The 17,733-nt window shown below is 32.6% G+C and overlaps 1 protein-coding gene and 1 long non-coding RNA gene across 2 annotated transcripts; both read left to right on the top strand.

Moving 5' to 3' along the window:
- The first annotated feature begins 3,952 nt into the window (after positions 1–3,952).
- Positions 3,953–7,052, top strand: LOC149414060 (uncharacterized). The gene is made up of 3 exons (XR_016304067.1): positions 3,953–4,090; positions 6,239–6,461; positions 6,979–7,052. It is a non-coding gene; the product is annotated as an uncharacterized LOC149414060 (long non-coding RNA).
- A 5,799-nt stretch (positions 7,053–12,851) lies between these two features.
- Positions 12,852–17,301, top strand: LOC149414059 (uncharacterized). Its single transcript, XM_089643970.1, has 4 exons — positions 12,852–13,018; positions 13,569–13,661; positions 15,109–15,337; positions 16,263–17,301. The coding sequence occupies exons 3-4, from the start codon at positions 15,181–15,183 to the stop codon at positions 17,276–17,278; spliced, it is 1,173 nt and encodes a 390-aa protein (XP_089500096.1). The 5' UTR covers positions 12,852–13,018; positions 13,569–13,661; positions 15,109–15,180; the 3' UTR covers positions 17,279–17,301.
- The last annotated feature ends 432 nt before the right edge of the window (positions 17,302–17,733 follow it).

Raw genomic sequence — 17,733 nt, 5'->3', positions numbered from 1 at the left:
AGGTCACCGTGAATTCCTAGACCTAATAACTTTTGTAAAAGAATATAATGATTAACACGGTCAAATGCTTTAGAATAATCCGTATAAATGGCATCTACCTGGCATCGCATATCCATTTGAGCATGAAGAAAATTTGTAAAAAATGCAAGATTTGAAGTTGTGGAGCGATTTTTGATATTATATATGTAAAATCTCGAGAACCACAGAAAAAATAATAATACCTGAACTCAATACTGCACAACACCATTACATGTACTCAGCCATTAAATGTTTAAAAAAACTCACAAAAGAAATAAAAGCTGAAAATAAAGGTCATTTTTTTAAGAACTCACTTAAAGTACACTTGCTCATGGTTCTGCAAACTGGATCCAACCCACAAAAAGTCTGAAAACGAGTTAACTATGCCATTGCGAAGATATTTTTTTTCTATATTCTTATATTTTTTCTTATATCATTACAAAATGATGCTTGTGTAAAATGTCAAAAGACCTTTTTTTAACTTACAAAAAAAATTCAAGAAGTATGAATTTAGTTTGCAAAAAAGATTTAAAAATTCAAGTTGGGTCCAAAGCACATGGATTCCTGTCGCGTTATTTCAAATGAAGGTACAAATTTTTTATTTGATTTTTCAAAATATATCCAGGTCACGAGGGTCCTATTAGCACTATTATTAATTTTTCCAATGAAATCCAATCAGCATTGATCTTTGATAATTATTGCAAAATTCAAATCGTCATATTTTAACACAAAAGATCCAAATTATTCATGTAAAATGCAATGGATCTGTAAATTAAGAGCTGGGTGTTCTTTTGTTGTTATGTTTTTATGAAATGGACCTTCATAATTATCAGTCGCGACTATTTAGGGTGGGCTGTCAAAAGGCAGAAAGAGGTAATTTGAGTATGCCAGAAAAGAAAGAAATATATAAAAATATGTGCTTTACTTATTTGAAAAATACTACAGTAAGAGGGTAATGGTATGTAAGACTGCATTTAAAAAAAATATCGCTATAAAAATACATAAACATTTTGTTAGTTTCGTTCTATGAACCAAGCCTCTGACAAAATAAACGCGCAACAAGTATAATTAGGGTCGCCAAATGATAATTTGATAAAGGAGGGCAGATGGGTCCAAAAAGGAGGATTTTCTGTAAAAAAGGAGGACATTCAGAAATTAAACGAATTTTTTATATTATTTTACTTTATTTTAATCACATTTAGCTGAGCTGCCAATTTTGGAAAGAAGTTCTTGGTTTTTTAACAAAAAATTATAAAAATCTTCACATTTCATGTTTTTGAAGTTGTATGGAGTAAGAAATAAAGATTTAACTGACTGCACACTTAGTATATTCCTCTCTTTGCTCCACTGAGTATTAATCAGTGAAAAAACTCTTTCCACATTTGCGTTATGTGCGCTTACCTATACAAAAATAAAACTCGCAGAACTTGAGCAGTTCTAAGAAAAATTCAATGTTTTTAACATTTTTGAAGTAGATTTCCCACTGCTCGTGCAACTTCAAATCATAATATGCTTCATCTTCATCTGATTTTGATTTAAGAAATGAAATCAAGTTACCTAGTTCGTAGCTACGTGTCTTTCTAAAGCAATAGTGCCCTGGTTGCCCACATTCACATGGCAGTCGTAAACAGTTTTAAATAACATTTTTGGCGTCAAAGTAGTCTCGCCCGCTGGTAAAACACGGGTATTTGGCTGTTTTATTAACATTTTGGATGTTTAGCAAAAAAGAGGACTTACAGTAGGTAAAGGAGGACGGGAGGACAACATATGGAAAAGGAGGACATGTCCTCCTTTTGGATACCATCTGGCAATCCTAAGTATGATGCTCTTGCTGTTCAAGAAAAAATCCACAATAGAAACTAAGTGCCCCATCCGGTTGCTGAGCGAATTAAACATCACATCAATTTGTGGAAGTGTTTGCAAAATAAAATAAGGAGTGACTTGATGATGGCTAAAAGTGACCATGAGGCTGAAACCATAACGTCTTACAAGAATAGTTTTTTTATAAGAGACAGCTGTGGGTGTGCAATCTGAGCATTCATGTTGGTTCAGACGACACAAGTTTTGGCAATTAATGGGTTGAAGGTGAACCTAGGAGGGGTGCTCAGGAGATGGCGTCGTGCTTTATTAGATACATGAACACATAATAAGTGCCGAGAAACTTATTTTCTGGAGCGAGAGTTGCGGCTTTCAAAACCGAAACATAAAGATTTTCTGGTTTCCTGCCGATAGTTTACAGAATTTGGTCAAATAGATACGGCACTGAAGATACATATTAGAATATACACTTCAGAAGACCATATGCACGTAATGCAGACACGCAAACGCTAGAATCCTACATATTACATTTCTAAATAACAAATATTCCTCTACTAAGTAACAGAAATAAGGACAGTTTTATAATAACACTTTAATTAATTATAATTTTTAAAACCGACTTTTCCTTAAAACTGAATTATTTAAAAACTGTGCTCTTGTCATTTGATCCAGTTTGCATAACTACGTTCACTTTACCTCAAACTAATTCGTGTGGTATAGCGATGGGCGGAATCGATGAATCATCGATGGTTTACTCGATCTTTTTTACCATTCGAAATATCTCGATTAATTGTCAGAATTAATTCGAATGCAACTCCGAGACAATCGTTTTGAAATGTCATCGAAAGTCGTCGCTGTGATTGGTCAGAAATAATCGATGCCAGCCAAGCGTTGTGATTGGTCAGAATTAATTCGAATGCACGGTCCGAAATAATCGTTTTCAAATGTCATCGAAAGTGGAATCGAGACAATCGCTCTGAAATGTCAGAAATCATTCGAATGTTCAGTCCGAGACAATCGTTTTCAAACTGTCAGAATTCGTTCGAAAACGCAAATCGATTCTCACATTCGAGAAGTTATATTTCGAGATGTCAAAATATCTCAGATTGCTTGACAAAAGAAATATTTTATAAGTACATTGTTGGCTGCCTACTGAAGCATGTTGATGTTATAATCAACCTCGTGTGTGAATTGTAAATTATGAATTAATACATTTAGGTGACGATTTACGTTTCCATGTGTAAAAGATTTTCATGGTGATAGTTTTTCACAATTGAAGGTTTAATACCTACCTATGTTATTTTAAGGTTTTGTATCATCTATTCGGGACATTCGGGTAGTGTATATTTAAAATAAAATAAACCAATAACTTAGCAAACACCATTTTTATATTTAATGCTGATCGGATTTCACTACAACCGTAGCTTCTTCGGGCAGTATACAATATTCAGTATATATTAAACTCATCAAGTGACATGTGTTCGTTCATATAAACATAATATATCTGCTACCTATGCTAAGAACAAATATATTTAATTTATTTGAAATTAACATGAATGAAATTAACATCGGTGTAACTTGTATAATAATTTATTTTAATTGTACGTATGTAGATATTCGAATCTTATTAATTATTTATAAAAATGTTAATTGCATATGCATACATATTTGAAATTCGTGGCTAACAGGAATAATACTAATTTTGCAAGCAGACAACAAGGTAATCATTGCCAGGAATGAAAATTAGTGATTGAAATTTCGCTAGTACCTGCTTACCAAAAATATTGCCCCATACTAATGAAAATAAATTACAACCGGAATATGCATTTTTTACGATAGGAATAGTCTTGATATTCGAGTTTCTATTTTCGAAATCCTACCCCCCCCCCCCCCCCAACGGAAAATTTTTGCCCCTGTCCGTAGCTATTGCTCCCGCACTCCGAGCGATTCATTCGATTCTTTTGATGTTTCGGTTAAAAAAAATCGATTATATAAATATTTCGATTATTCCCATCACTAGTGTGGTATAATATTGTATCATACATTTGAAAATGTATACTAACCATCTATTTTATTACAGCATCTATGGACTATTGACTTATTGTCAAAAAATGGAACAAGACTCATCGCATTTACTTATGTAAATCTCCAAACATCAAGTGAATTTTTAAGAGCTGGCTGTGAGTAAGTAGCTATTGTGAGTGCCCATTATGGAATTATTCCGAGAGTTACTTCAGTATATATACATTTGCCTGTAAGTCATTATTGTTAGTGCCCTTATCATGTAATTATTCCAGTATATATAGATTGTTTGTGTCCAAATTAATTGGGTTATGTAGGTTTTTACGTAAGATCACGATTTGTCAACGTAGCCTCAACCTGCGTTGTGATTTAGATATTGTAACGTAATGTGCACGTTTATAATTTTGCTTCATTCCTTCACGCCATGTTTTGACATAAAAATATTAAAAATAGTTTTATTTTTTTATTAGGTTAATATTTTGGTTCAAAGGAGAAGGAAATAACTAGCCTTAAAACTTTGACATCAATAACAATGGCCGCTATCATGTTAATTTTAAATAAATAACCATTAAAATGCGTTATTTTCCATTTTCATAAACTGACATACTTACGTCCCATTTATCTAATTACTAGAAAGGGTTTTTTTTAAGTGCGTATTAATCGTGTCCCTGTTTTCTGTGTATTTACAGATTTTTCCTTTTCGATAAATGTTTATCATATTGGCAATGTAAAAGTTCTATTTGGCAGGCACTACTTGTGCGATATTTAGGTATCATTTATCAAATAATTTTTCTGTCAATTTCGAAATTATAAGTTAACAATTCAAAAGAAATCGATCAAAGTGCGCAATTTCACGGTACTCTCAGTTTGTTATTTCAGTATCTTTTGGAACAGATGGCCGCTCTCAATACGAACATTTTTCTGAAAAAGCACAAAGTTAATATAAAATATTTTCATTCGGGGGAGTGGAAAATACTGCAATTAAAATTAATAATGAATTAAAACAATTAGGTATGTCAAAAGAATTTTTTTGGGACGACCACCATATTGTCTTACAATAATTTCTGTACATATTATGAAATTTCGGTATGTTGATATTCCTGACATTTCGAATCTCTAACTAGTAGCATTTTTCCTACTTATTTTTACTTTTAAATACAACCTTACTCTATACATATGATAAATTTTTATAGGTTACTCCATCTTAATAAGAACTCTCACACTAAAGTTTGTTGAACTTTTTTGTTTATATATATGTATGTAACATTTTATATCTACATTATTTTATGTATTCTTTTGTATTTTTACTAAGCCCTGATTTGTTTACAAAATATATATATAATTAATTATACTGCTACCCGGCTCAGAACAGATATTGTCTAGTGGGTCGGGTAGCACACACGATTTTGTTAATAACCTTAAATAAAAGTTAATAAAAAAGGTATAAAATAAAGTCGCTATCCGCGTCTGTCTGTTATAACTTCTTTTTGTTATTGTTACAAAACTCATTTAGGCATTGGTTTTAGAAACCTATTTAACCTAAATTCGTAATATCTGGAATGTTGACATACCAAAGTGTCAATATTATTATTATTACATAATTGTAATTTAAAATGTCGTATTTTCCATTCCCCCTTATGTAAATATCGGCGCACCGATGAATGAATACTTCCAAAAGTTTACTTTTGTTTTCTATAATTTAAAAAATAACCGTCATCCCATCCGTCGAGTTGTGTTGTTTTTTTTCTTTAACTGGGCAATTGATTGCTTAAAACCCTTCGTTAATAATAATTATTTAATAAATCATCCAATGTGACATTCTAAGAATTCGGAATGTGTATGTAGCGGCAAGCTAGAACATCGATATATGCAACGCGCATAGCATTACTACCTACGGACAAGCGGCGAAACACCCGCCGACCTACTTTTGGTTGAGAAGTTTCTCGATATTACTAGGCGCGGGTGTTTCCTATGTAAAGCGGCTATGTCGCGGTACCTAGTCAATCTTTTGCACTCAGCCGGTCAGTCCCAGGGAAGCGCCCGCCGCTAACTGGACGCTCATCAACTACTGCAACGACATTGTCATTCATCGTCAGCAACAACTGTAACTACTCTGGCTACTCTATTGGGCTCTGTAATCTGACTACATCAATAAAGCCGCCGCTATGACACACACTCATCTTTCACTCGTCTCCTTACCATCCCCAAACACACAATACATGCCACTTGTTAACTTTTTGCAATTTAACTCTGTTTTAGGTGTTTACTCTAAGACTCACTTTTTACAGAACAACTCATCCCAACCTTCAGCTTAAAGCAATATCATGGCATACAAAACATCCTACTTGATAGCTGTTTGCAATTTTACTATATGTTTTAGATATTTGCTGTAAGCTGTGATCATCACGTGTTACAAAACAACTCATAACCTTCAGCTTAAAGCAGTGTCATGGACCTTCCTAAAATAGATGTTGGTTGCATCAAGATGGAACCAGGTACTCTAGAAGAAGACGGTGAAATGCCGGATACGGACATAAATATAGACTTGCAGGATGTTAAAAAGGAATGTTTGGAATACAGCAAAAGTGTTAATCGGATTGCAGGTAAGAAATATATGATGAAAAAATAGACTTTACGGCGGCATTCATGGGTTCAAATACCGGCGTGCACGCGTTATTTTTTTATTACGTTTATCATAGTTTATTTACCGAAAATAATCTATATTATGTTTGCGAGCGGATACTTCCATTATCGCCCTGCTGATAGTCCACCAATCAGAATCGGTTTGGAGATTAGGAGCAGTTGGTCTGGACCCTCGACCCTGGCGGTTAAAAATAATATAGGGAGAGTTAAAAAAAAGCTCCTAGAACTGACATAGGTGACTTTCTGCAGAGTTTGAGTATTTTTGTTTTGTAATTTCAACCTTATTTGTTAACATTTTGAACGCGTAACATCGCTTTCGAGAATTTCTTTGTTTCATATTTTTTTGATTTTTTTTCTCACGTCAGAATTTTTTTATCGGGTCTAAATTCTTGAACATCAATTATTACAAATATTTCAGTACAAATGTCAAACCAACCAACTTCATTGTTTCCTTATTTTTTTCTCTTCTTTCAACAGAACTCAACCAAGAACAGACATCTACTGGAAGGAAATCCTATCCGACGAATCATGAAGATCATATGAAAAAGAATGTGAGGTTTAAATCATTTCTTTGTTCAGAATGTCAATATTCATGTTTTCGTAAATACGATTTAAAGAGACATCGGTTAAAGCACTCTGAGAAGAAACGTTTTACTTGTTGTGAATGCAACCGTTATTTTTCTAGAAAATCGCATCTAAAGCGTCACATGCTTTCGCACTCTGGGGAAAAACCTTTCACTTGTTCTAAATGCAACCGCTATTTTTCTCAAAAATCTCATTTGAAGTGTCACATGCGGACACACTCTGGCGAGAAACCTTTCATTTGTTCTGAATGTAACCGTTGTTTTTCTCAAAAATCACATTTAAAGCGTCACATGCCGACGCACTCTGAGAAGAAACCTTTAACTTGTTCTGAATGCGACCGTTATTTTTTTAGAATTTCGCATTTAAAGCGTCACTTGCTGACGCACTCTGAGGAGAAACCATTCACTTGTTTTGAATGCCAAAATTCTTTTTCTCAAAATACATGCTTGAAGAAACAAATACTTTCGTACAATGGAAATAAACCTTTCACTTGTTCTGTTTGTAATTGTTCACGTGCTTCGAAAAATATTTTAAATATACACATGCTTACACAATCTGGAAAAAAACCTTTCACATGTTCTGAATGCACTTATTCGTGTTTTCAAAAACCATATTTAAGGAGACACATGCTGATGCACTCTCCGGAGAAACCTTTCACATGCTCTGAATGCAATTATTCTTTTTCTCGAAAACCGAATTTAAAGCGTCACATGCTGACGCACTCCAGAGAGAAACCTTTCAATTGTTCTGAATGCAACTATTCATGTGTAAGCAAAGCACAAATAAGGAGACACGTCATGCTGAAGCATTCCAAACATAACATGTTTGTACCAAAATAGTTGCACCAACTCAGTTTTTTTGGTTCATGTTAAAAAACTAACTTTTAGTGCGTTTTGATCAAAATATTTCATAAAGAGAGGTTCCATTCTATTAGAACATAGTATATATCTTTAGGTGATTTGACGCATTTGATTTTTTTTTTAATATAGCTAGTTATAAAAGTTTCGTTAAAAAAACTGTAATCGTCTCATACATACCCCATAATAGCAAAATGTTATTAATGGGACGGTGTAATTTAAAAAAAAAATACATTTTAAAAACGAGGTTCTGCAGTGCCTCCACAATGTTTACTGAAGGGAGGGTGCCCTCATTCCCCGCCTTACTTCGCCAATGACTAGCCAGCTTCTGAGGTAGGACTCGGAAGTCAACCAACATCATAGTTGTGGCTGCATCCGAGTGGCTCAGTTCCCCACTCAATGAGCGATGGATGCAGATGATGCGGCGCCTCCCTGATGGACGGTTTAATTTAATCTAATTGTTTTTATTGTATTACCTATGTATATGACTATTTTATTTTTGATTTATATTTTAATTTTATGTTTAGGTACCTGCCTAGTATTTTTTTCTCTTTGTTTTATCTTATTTCCATTTTTATAATTTTTTTATTTTATTGTTTCCCTGTTTTACTGCATTTCATGTAATATGGCAGACTGGGATTGCACTATCCTCCCAGTCCTGCTGGATTAAAACTTAAATAAAAAATTATAATAAAAACATTATAAAATAATAAAAACATTCCAACAAAGAACTTTGTTGTAGTTTGTCAGCGGTTTTTATGTTGAAAAAACTTATTATTATAATATAAAAATATTGTTTTTACGCATGTTGCAAAATAACATATTTATATTGTATGCTTTTATTGTGCATTTGTGTTGCATATACCTTAACAGAAAAGAGGAACTCTCATGCCTGATAAGCATGTAACTAATCCCTGTACAGAGCATTAGTGTGATTTTGTATGATTTGCATTGAAGCCAGATCAATATCAACTTTTGAGCTGATTTGTATTCAAAGTAGTGCATAATGAAGTATAATTATTTTATTTTTGTGCTGTTAATGCATATAACGGCTTACGATTTTCTGTCACTCCGCGGCTTCAAATTGTTCTCGAATCGCTACGTCCTGGGCTTTTTAGGTCATTGCTGATAAGGGAGCCACGATTCTTATTTTGGTTGTTACATAATATTTATTTTGATTTTATTGTGCATTTGTGAGTTGTGTTTTTAATTTTATTTATTTATTCTGATTGGTCAATGATTCAGCGCAATTTAGGAGATTATTGTATTTGTATGGCTTTTTAATTAAAACAGTTTTTAATTTGGGTTGTCTTAATATTTAGTGTTAAATAAAATTGATTTTTATTTCTCATTGTAGTATTCGTGATCTTAATTGAGATTAAATCCAAATAAAAATTTGCTTTAAAATTTATTTGACATAAATATGTTACTGAAATAAACACAATAATAAGACTTATAAACTTGCAAACAAAATAAAGAAAATAAAATTCCGTAATTCTAAAAATTCTTGGAAACAGCTTAAAAATTGATTTTGTTTTCAACACATATAGTACTACACTTATTTTTATATGACTCATTTTTTACTACTATTTTTCTTATTATTTTTATTTTACTATTTTTTACTAAACATTTGGTTTATAAATAAATTGTTAATTGCCAGCCTCAGAACAGACTATGTCTAGTGATGAGGGTAATGAAAAAAAAAAACATCTGTACAGAACCAACCTTAAATAAACGCCCGGGTTGCCGGCACTGAAACTGTTGAAAATGTAGAATTTTTCTTAAATATAACTTTTATGATGATTGTATGTGAGACTTTTACCAAATTTACATTTTATTTTGTTTTGTTTTGCAACAAAAATATATATACATTTCCTTATTCTCTTTACTTGCTCTGTAATGTAGCTGTTCCACTGTTCAACTTGTATGATGAATCATTGTGAAACTTTCACTGAATTTATATTGTTTTTTTGTAAGATCCTCCCCATCCTATAATGCCGTAGATAAGCAAAGACTGAACATGTACGTTGAATCTAACCTAACCTAACAATATATATATATATATACATTTCCTTATTCTCTTTACTAGCTCTGTAATGTGCCTATTCCACTTTAGGTTTTGATCAATAATACTGAAGGTTTTGAATTTCCAAAGAAGAATTGATTTTAGTACAATAAAGATCATGTGTTCATTATTTATTGAATTCTCCAAAGTGATTAAAAGATTAATATTCTGTGAGGGGAATAAGACAACTGTTGTTTTTTCCATAAATAGTGAAAAGGTTTTTAAAAAATCATGATTTTAAACTATTAATATCAATACATTACTTACCGTGTTGTATTTATCAGTCCACGATCAATATGTATTGTTGATGTTCCTTATGTGTAGTTGTCTCTAAGTCATTTTCCATAAAAGCTTGAATGTCATTGAACGAAAGTGATCTGAAGAAATATAGGATACCTAAAATTACATTTGTATTGATTTTTTTTATTACTTTTTTATGTGTATTTCTCGAACTAGGAAATTTAATAAACTACTAAGTAATTATTACTATAAATAATTAAATTAATGTATTCAATAATTTCATTAAATATTATTAATAATAATATTTTAAAAACGCTTTTTTATGTGATGTTGTGTGGTTTTCATTATAGCCTAAAATTTGTTTGACGTTATAGGAATCACCTTCCGCATTCTATAAATATATTTATACATAAAATTTTACAGCAGAATTTATTTCACCCAAAAAAAATAAAAAAATACCATTTTTTTAATGAACAGAATTATTATTTTTTTTTAAAGCTAAACTTATATTTACAAGACGAGGTTTTTGTGCGAAGCACAAAGGATAACAAGATATTATGAGCAGTAATTATTAGCATGAAACGCACATATAAATTGAAAAAATATAATTAGCAATAATTAATTAATTATCTGCCGGTTTCAAAATAAGCCGATGTAGCATAGTGGCTAGTGCACCTGACAGTTAGTAAGAAGGCTCCTGGTTCAATTCCCGTCGGCGGCATTTATTTTTCTCGGAAGATTTTTTTCAATTAGTTTAGGTGTTTCAGGATATTAATTATTTTTTATAATAATATTAATTTTGTTTGATCCCCAACCGAATATAATAATTTACAATATTTTATTTACATTTAATGCTTAAATGCTTTACATATGAGTATGCTTTTTCTAATTTACCATATTTTATTTACACTGCAAGCCTAAAAGCATTTAAGCATTAAAATGAATCATAAACATAAAAAAGTTTTTTTTTCAACTTGAGGATTTAAAAAAAAAAATCGCTAGTTGCGCCACAATACGAAGTATGTCAAAATAAAAATAAATAGTAATATATATGTATGTAAGGATAGAATTTCCAACCTTATGATTCCAGAGATAGCCTCATTTTTAATGTCAGTGCCATACAAATTTTTCTTAAAAAAATTATAACTCCTTCATTTGTACACGCAATTGCTTCGTACGAAATTTTATAGCATAGTAATGATCAGCAGAATCTATTTCTAGCCAAAAAACATACCCTTGAAAATTCAAGTCTCTATGTCTATGAAAGGCGATTTTCAGCCCACTGTGCGGCGTTGAAAACTTATTTTTAAGAAGATGCGTAGTGCGCGGACCGCCGTTGAAATATAACTGTTTTTTTAATTGCCCCGTGAGCGGATGGCCTTATGACTGCTTTACACCATAATTTTTTCATACCGATCCCCTAATCTGGACACACACGAGAAATTTTCGCTTTACACGATTTTTTATTTTTTTATTTAAAAAAGGTTTACATATATTTTTTTGGCTTTGTGTCGAGACAGACTAGTTTACAAATATTTTATAATATTAAAATAAAGTACATTTTTCAATAAAGCAAAAATATTTGACAAAAATTTTCAGGTTGGTAAGTGGTGGTAACAATAATAAGATAGAGGATTATATTTGGGTGAGGTGACTAATTATTGCACGACAGTGTTTGATCAGGATTATGTATTTGTTAATATTATTCAATTGTCTTGTTTTTTCAGGGAGGTTATTGTATATTTTAGACGCAATGCATTTGAAATTTCTTTGCCCAAATGTTGTGTTTGTTTTAGGTGTTTGTATCAGTTCTTTGGTTTTGTGCCTCGTGTTTACAATATTTTGAGTATTTTCATAAAATTTATGTGTTTTATTTTTAAACAGATGAGCATACTTACGATATCATATAAACAGTTGCCATTAGAGATGAAATAATATTTTGAGACGTTACTAAATCGTCAAAAAATGGCAGGACCTTGAACATAACCATATATTACAATCATGAAATCATCTGCCATTGTCATTTGTGAGCTTTGACACTTGAATTCGTAGATATTCTTTATTCTATGAGTTGACTGTGCGTATGTAAAGTTCTCGTATATTATTTCCTCAAAACAAAATGTCAAATCATCAAACATACACGCGAAAATTACAAAATCTAACAGTTATTCACACACACAAACAGTAATAAATAGATATTGTAGTCTTTTCTAATATTTTTAATATAAAAGTGAATATACATGTAAAATTTTCACGTAATATACTTACCTAAAACAGTGACAGGTGGCAGGGCAGACATCAAATAACGTCCACCATCGTAAAATATACGACAATTGGTAATACCAATTACCAGAATAGAACACGTCCGTTTTTTCATCCCGATTAGACAAACTAGATGAAAAAAGGTGTCATGTAAAACAGCTATTACTCTATATTCCGTAAAGTATGTAGACACCCATTAAATGGAATGGCATTGATATCTAGGTGTGACTTTGAAAATATATATTTTTAAATTTGATGCTTCTCTACCTACCGTTTTGCGAGTCGTTTATTTATTTATTAAACGCCATAAAAGGCTTGTACAATAATGTGATACATGAGATTATAAGTACACAGTGGTACATAGGCGAATAATAGTATTACATTTAAGAACACAACAATATGTATACAAAACGACATTGAATGTGATACAGCTGAAATTTTCTTAAGGCATAGAATGCTACAATAATAGAAAACACTTCATTTAAACAGGATAAAATATACAGAAAAGGTGACTTGCCAACAGATATAATCTAGCAAAATATTATAATAACGCAAATAGTAGTGAGTTTATTGTTACAATCAAATTTATCTCCACTTGGCCACTACGGCCGGAGGGTATGGCAAAGTAGCTTCAACAATCCAGGGCTGTCAGAGACTTGACAATTAAAAATAACATTTTTCATTAAAATAATACATCCGTTAGCCAACATTATAAGACATCTGAAGCAAGCAGTTTATATAGATGCTATACATATACATTTCACATATATGTATATATGTGGAATGTATATGTATTTCACATATATGTATATATGTGGAATGTATATGTATAAGAACACCATACATATGTTACACATAAAGAAGAACATGTCAGTATGATGCAGTAGGTACAAACAGACATTTAACATTTCACAAACTTATCATTTATATTCACAACCAAGTATTTTTGCCTTGATGCAAGACGGTGAGGTTTTGAAAATATCAATAAGGTCTGTATACGTGTTGGCAGTGCGGTCATAAACTAACCATCTATTTTAATACGTGTTTCTATGGCCCAGCTGTCAAAAAAGGAACAGGACGTTTTACGGCCCGATTTTAAATCTCCAAACATGAAGATGAATTTCAAATGAGTTTTGAAGAGCCACTAGTGAGTAAGTACAATTTACTTAGCGTCGAAATATTCCGAGAGTCATTTCAGCATAGTACTCGTACTAGTGTTATCTTATTCTTTTTACATATTTTGTGTCCGAATTAATTGAGCTTATGTACGTCTGTACGTAAAATAATCACTGATCAAATCAGCCGCAACATGGGGTGTGACTTTGATATTATATATTTTATTTTCCATTTCAATACACGTTTATCAATATAGCAATGTAAAATTTTCGATAAACTTGTCGAATTCCAATTTTCTCTGCATTCAAAGGCTCTTTAAAAAGACAACACTTGATTCAACTTAAATATCTAATGGAGACAACTATTTATGTCGGGGGCTTAAGTAAAAATGCACAAAACAGGTTCTTAAGGTGTTAGTTTGGGTTATTTTAATAATCTGTGCATATTTTCTAACCTTCAAACCTAACTTTGACAAAGAAAAATGCATTTTTTATCATCTCCCACCAGATAAATAATTATTTCTTGTAGTAATTAAAGGGGGTGACAGATTACGCTACAAGTTCAAAGCGTTTATATAACTCCATATTGATCGCTATACAATCCCATACAGACCTGTCACACCTAAAAAGATGTTGTGCTATAAGTGTGGGCGTGGCAACGATATGCGCTGTGATCAGCTAGCCAGGCTTTATTTGAAAATTATGCGACCCCCTCTCCTACCTGCGGCAGAACAATTTACTGTCATCTGTCAAAGTGACAGCTCCCATACGAACAAATGATATTCCGCAGCAGTCCCATTTGACGCCATCTCCTGAAGAATATTATAGCGTACTGTAGCACAGCATATATAATACATACATGCCACGCCCAACTTATTCGTAATATATAATATTGCCTAATGTGTCTAAGGCCTAACTTCGAACCAAGTGCTATTTATATATTTTTGCCTACTAAGCGTGAGGCGGAATTTGACAAGTTTGGGAAAGTTTTATTCTGTTTGCACTACTGGTGCAACATTTAGGTATCCTTTTTCCAACCAATTGTCTTCTATATATAATCGATCGAAGTAGCCATATTTCACGGTACTCTTTATTGACCCACACCCTTCCATAATATCTCACACCCCTTAAACCAACTTGCAAACCTACGTAACCTATTTAATCTTTTTTTTTTGTTTCATCACTTTCAAGACTTCATATCACTTCATATAGGTGTGTTGCATTGTCATTGTGATGAGTTATCCGGCCACTATATTGTATACCTAAAACTAAAATAATAACCGTCCCGTGGGTCGAGTTTTAATTTTTGTTTTTTAACGAGGCCGTTGATTGCTTAAAACCCTTCATTAATAATAAACTCTATGGTTTGTCGTTATTATAGTTAATTATTTAATAACTGTATCCAATGTGACATTCTAAGATTTCAGAATGCATACAATACATCCCACTTGATAGCTGTTTGCAATTTAACTATATGTTTTAGGTATTTACTGTACGCTGTGATCATCACGTGTTACAAAACAAGTCATCATAACCTTCAGCTTAAAGCATTGTCATGGACCTTCCTAACACAGATAGTGTTTCCATCAAGATAGAACCAGGCACTCTAGAGGGAGTCGGTGGTGAAATGCCGGATACGAACATACATGTTGGCCTGCAGAATATTAAGAAAGAGTGTTTGGAGTACAGCGAAAGTGTTGATCGGGTGGCAGGTAAGAAATATGTGAAAAAAAACTGATCGACGGCCTGCGTGGTTGAGTGGTTACGATCCTCAGCTACGATTATGGAGGTCGCGGGTTCAAATCCCGGCATGCGCGAATTTTATCAGATTATTCCGTGTTTTTTCACAATTTAAAACGCCAATAATACATTGTATATTTGCGGCACGTCCAATATCGCCCTAGTGAAAGCCCACCATTCAGAATCAAAATGTTGCTTGAAATTGCTTTAGCCATGTTTATAGCCAGATCTGAATAGCCAGGTACTTCCCTTCCTTTTCCCCATCTCCTTACCCTCCCCACTACTTGCAGTCTCACAACATATGTCAATTAGAATGACATAGTCTCTCTGGCTTCTGACTTTTGGTAGCTCTTTGAATTGTTATACGGTACTCGCATAAAAAGTAATTCATGAGGATTATCGTGATTTTTTGGGGTTTTATGCCGTGTTGCGCTACCTCTTTCTTTAGCCAACGTTTCGAACGGCGTTACGGCGTCCAGGGCAGATGTTAATGCACAGTGTATGGGGCATATGTGATTTTTGGATAAATAAGGAGGTAGTCCAACACGGCACAATACCGCAAAAATAAAAAACCGATATGTATTTATTTTGGCCATGAATATCTCGAATCATATCTTATTCGAGGGGAGGTTAAAAAGTTTGTAAAACTGACATAAAGCGGATTTTCTGCAGAGTTACGAGTAGGTACTTTTGTTTTGTAATTTCAACCTCATTTTTAGCGTTTCGAACGTAGTCTAGTTTTTTCAGCAGTATTCGAGAATTTCCAATTGCTTTGTTTAATATTTTTGAATAAAACTTTATTATGATTTTTAATGATACGTTGACATCCGTTATTACAAATTAAGGTTAAACAATTCAAAAGTCTCCTTGTTTAAAAAAAATCTTTTCTTTCAACAGAACGCAATCAACATACATCTACTGGAAGCAAATCTTATGTGGCTGCTCATAAAGTTGATACGATAAAGGAAAGTATTTCGAAACCATTACTTTGTTCAGAATGCCATTATTCTTGTGCTCGTGAACATGATTTAAAGATGCACATGTTGACGCATTCCGTAGAAAAACGTTTCTCATGTTCCAAATGCAAATACTCATGTGTTCGTAAATACGAACTAAGGAAACACCGACAAACGCACTCTTCGGAGAAACCTTTCACTTGTTCTGAATGCAACCGTTATTTTGATCAAAAATCGCATTTGAAGCGTCACGTGCTGACGCACTCTGGGGAGAAACCTTTCAATTGTACTGAATGCAACCGTTATTTTTCTCAAAAATCGCATTTAAAGCGTCACATGCTGACTCACTCTGGGGAGAAACCATTTACTTGTTCTGAATGCCAAAAATCTTTTTCTCGAAATACAAGCTTAAAGAGACACATGCTTTCGCACTCTGGTGAGAAACCTTTCAGTTGTTCTGAATGCGATAATTGTTTTTCAGAAAAATCACATTTAAAAAGTCATATGTTAACGCATTCTGGGGAGAAACCTTTCGCTTGTTCTAAATGCCATTATTGTTTTTCTAGAAAAGGACATTTAAAAAGTCACATGCTAACGCACTCTGGTGAGAAACCATTCACTTGTTCTGAATGCCAAAGTTCTTTTTCTCGACGTACATGCTTAAAGAGACACATGCTTTCGCACTCTGAAGATAAACCTTTCACTTGTTCTGTATGTTATTGTTCATATTCTTCGAAATATGTTTTAAATAGACACATGCTTATACACTCTGGAAAGAAACCTTTCATTTGTTCTGAATGTACTTATTCGTCTTTTCAAAAGCAATATTTAAAGATTCACATGCTGAAGCACTCTGGCGAGAAACCTTTCTCGTGTTTCGAATGCAACTATATATCTGCAACGAAGGCTCTACTAAGGAGACACGTCATGCTGAAGCATTCCAAACATAACAAATAAATTAAGTTTTTACCAAAATAGTTGCGCACAAAAAAATTTTTTTGCCATAAAAAAGATAAGCTTTTAATTTGTTTTGATAAACTTATTTGAGAAAGAGGCATTCTGTCAACATTCAATTTTATTTAAAATGCAAAACTTATAACATAGTTATAAAAACTTATTTATTTATTTACGCCTTGATATCTTTTACATATATATATAATTATATGTGAGTTTTCAGGAGTACAATAACAAGTAAATAGAATATAACTTAGTAAACGAGTACGAACGATATAAGCAGGAACAATACAAGTTATCATAGAGAGTGTGCTGTTGTACAAAGGAGTTCAATAATTGTATATTATAACAACAGTACAAAATAACTTCTTAAGGTACTATGAAAATGCTTAGAGAGCTTTGTGTTACTTTGTTGATATTTATAAAAATAAACATTATGTTGATTATAATATTAATTT

The sequence above is a fragment of the Hesperophylax consimilis genome, chromosome 20 (genome assembly GCF_061612785.1).
Source record: "Hesperophylax consimilis isolate HC1 chromosome 20, BYU_Hcon_1.0, whole genome shotgun sequence".
Lineage (NCBI taxonomy): Eukaryota > Metazoa > Arthropoda > Insecta > Trichoptera > Limnephilidae > Hesperophylax > Hesperophylax consimilis.
This window is presented reverse-complemented; position numbering and strand designations above follow the sequence as displayed.

Bases quoted from the DNA above. Each gene is read 5' to 3' on its own strand.
- LOC149414059 (XM_089643970.1), top strand. From the start codon at position 15,181: ATGGACCTTCCTAACACAGATAGTGTTTCCATCAAGATAGAACCAGGC. The intron at 15,338-16,262 runs GTAAGAAATATG...TTCTTTCAACAG, and splicing joins AAGTGTTGATCGGGTGGCAG to AACGCAATCAACATACATCT.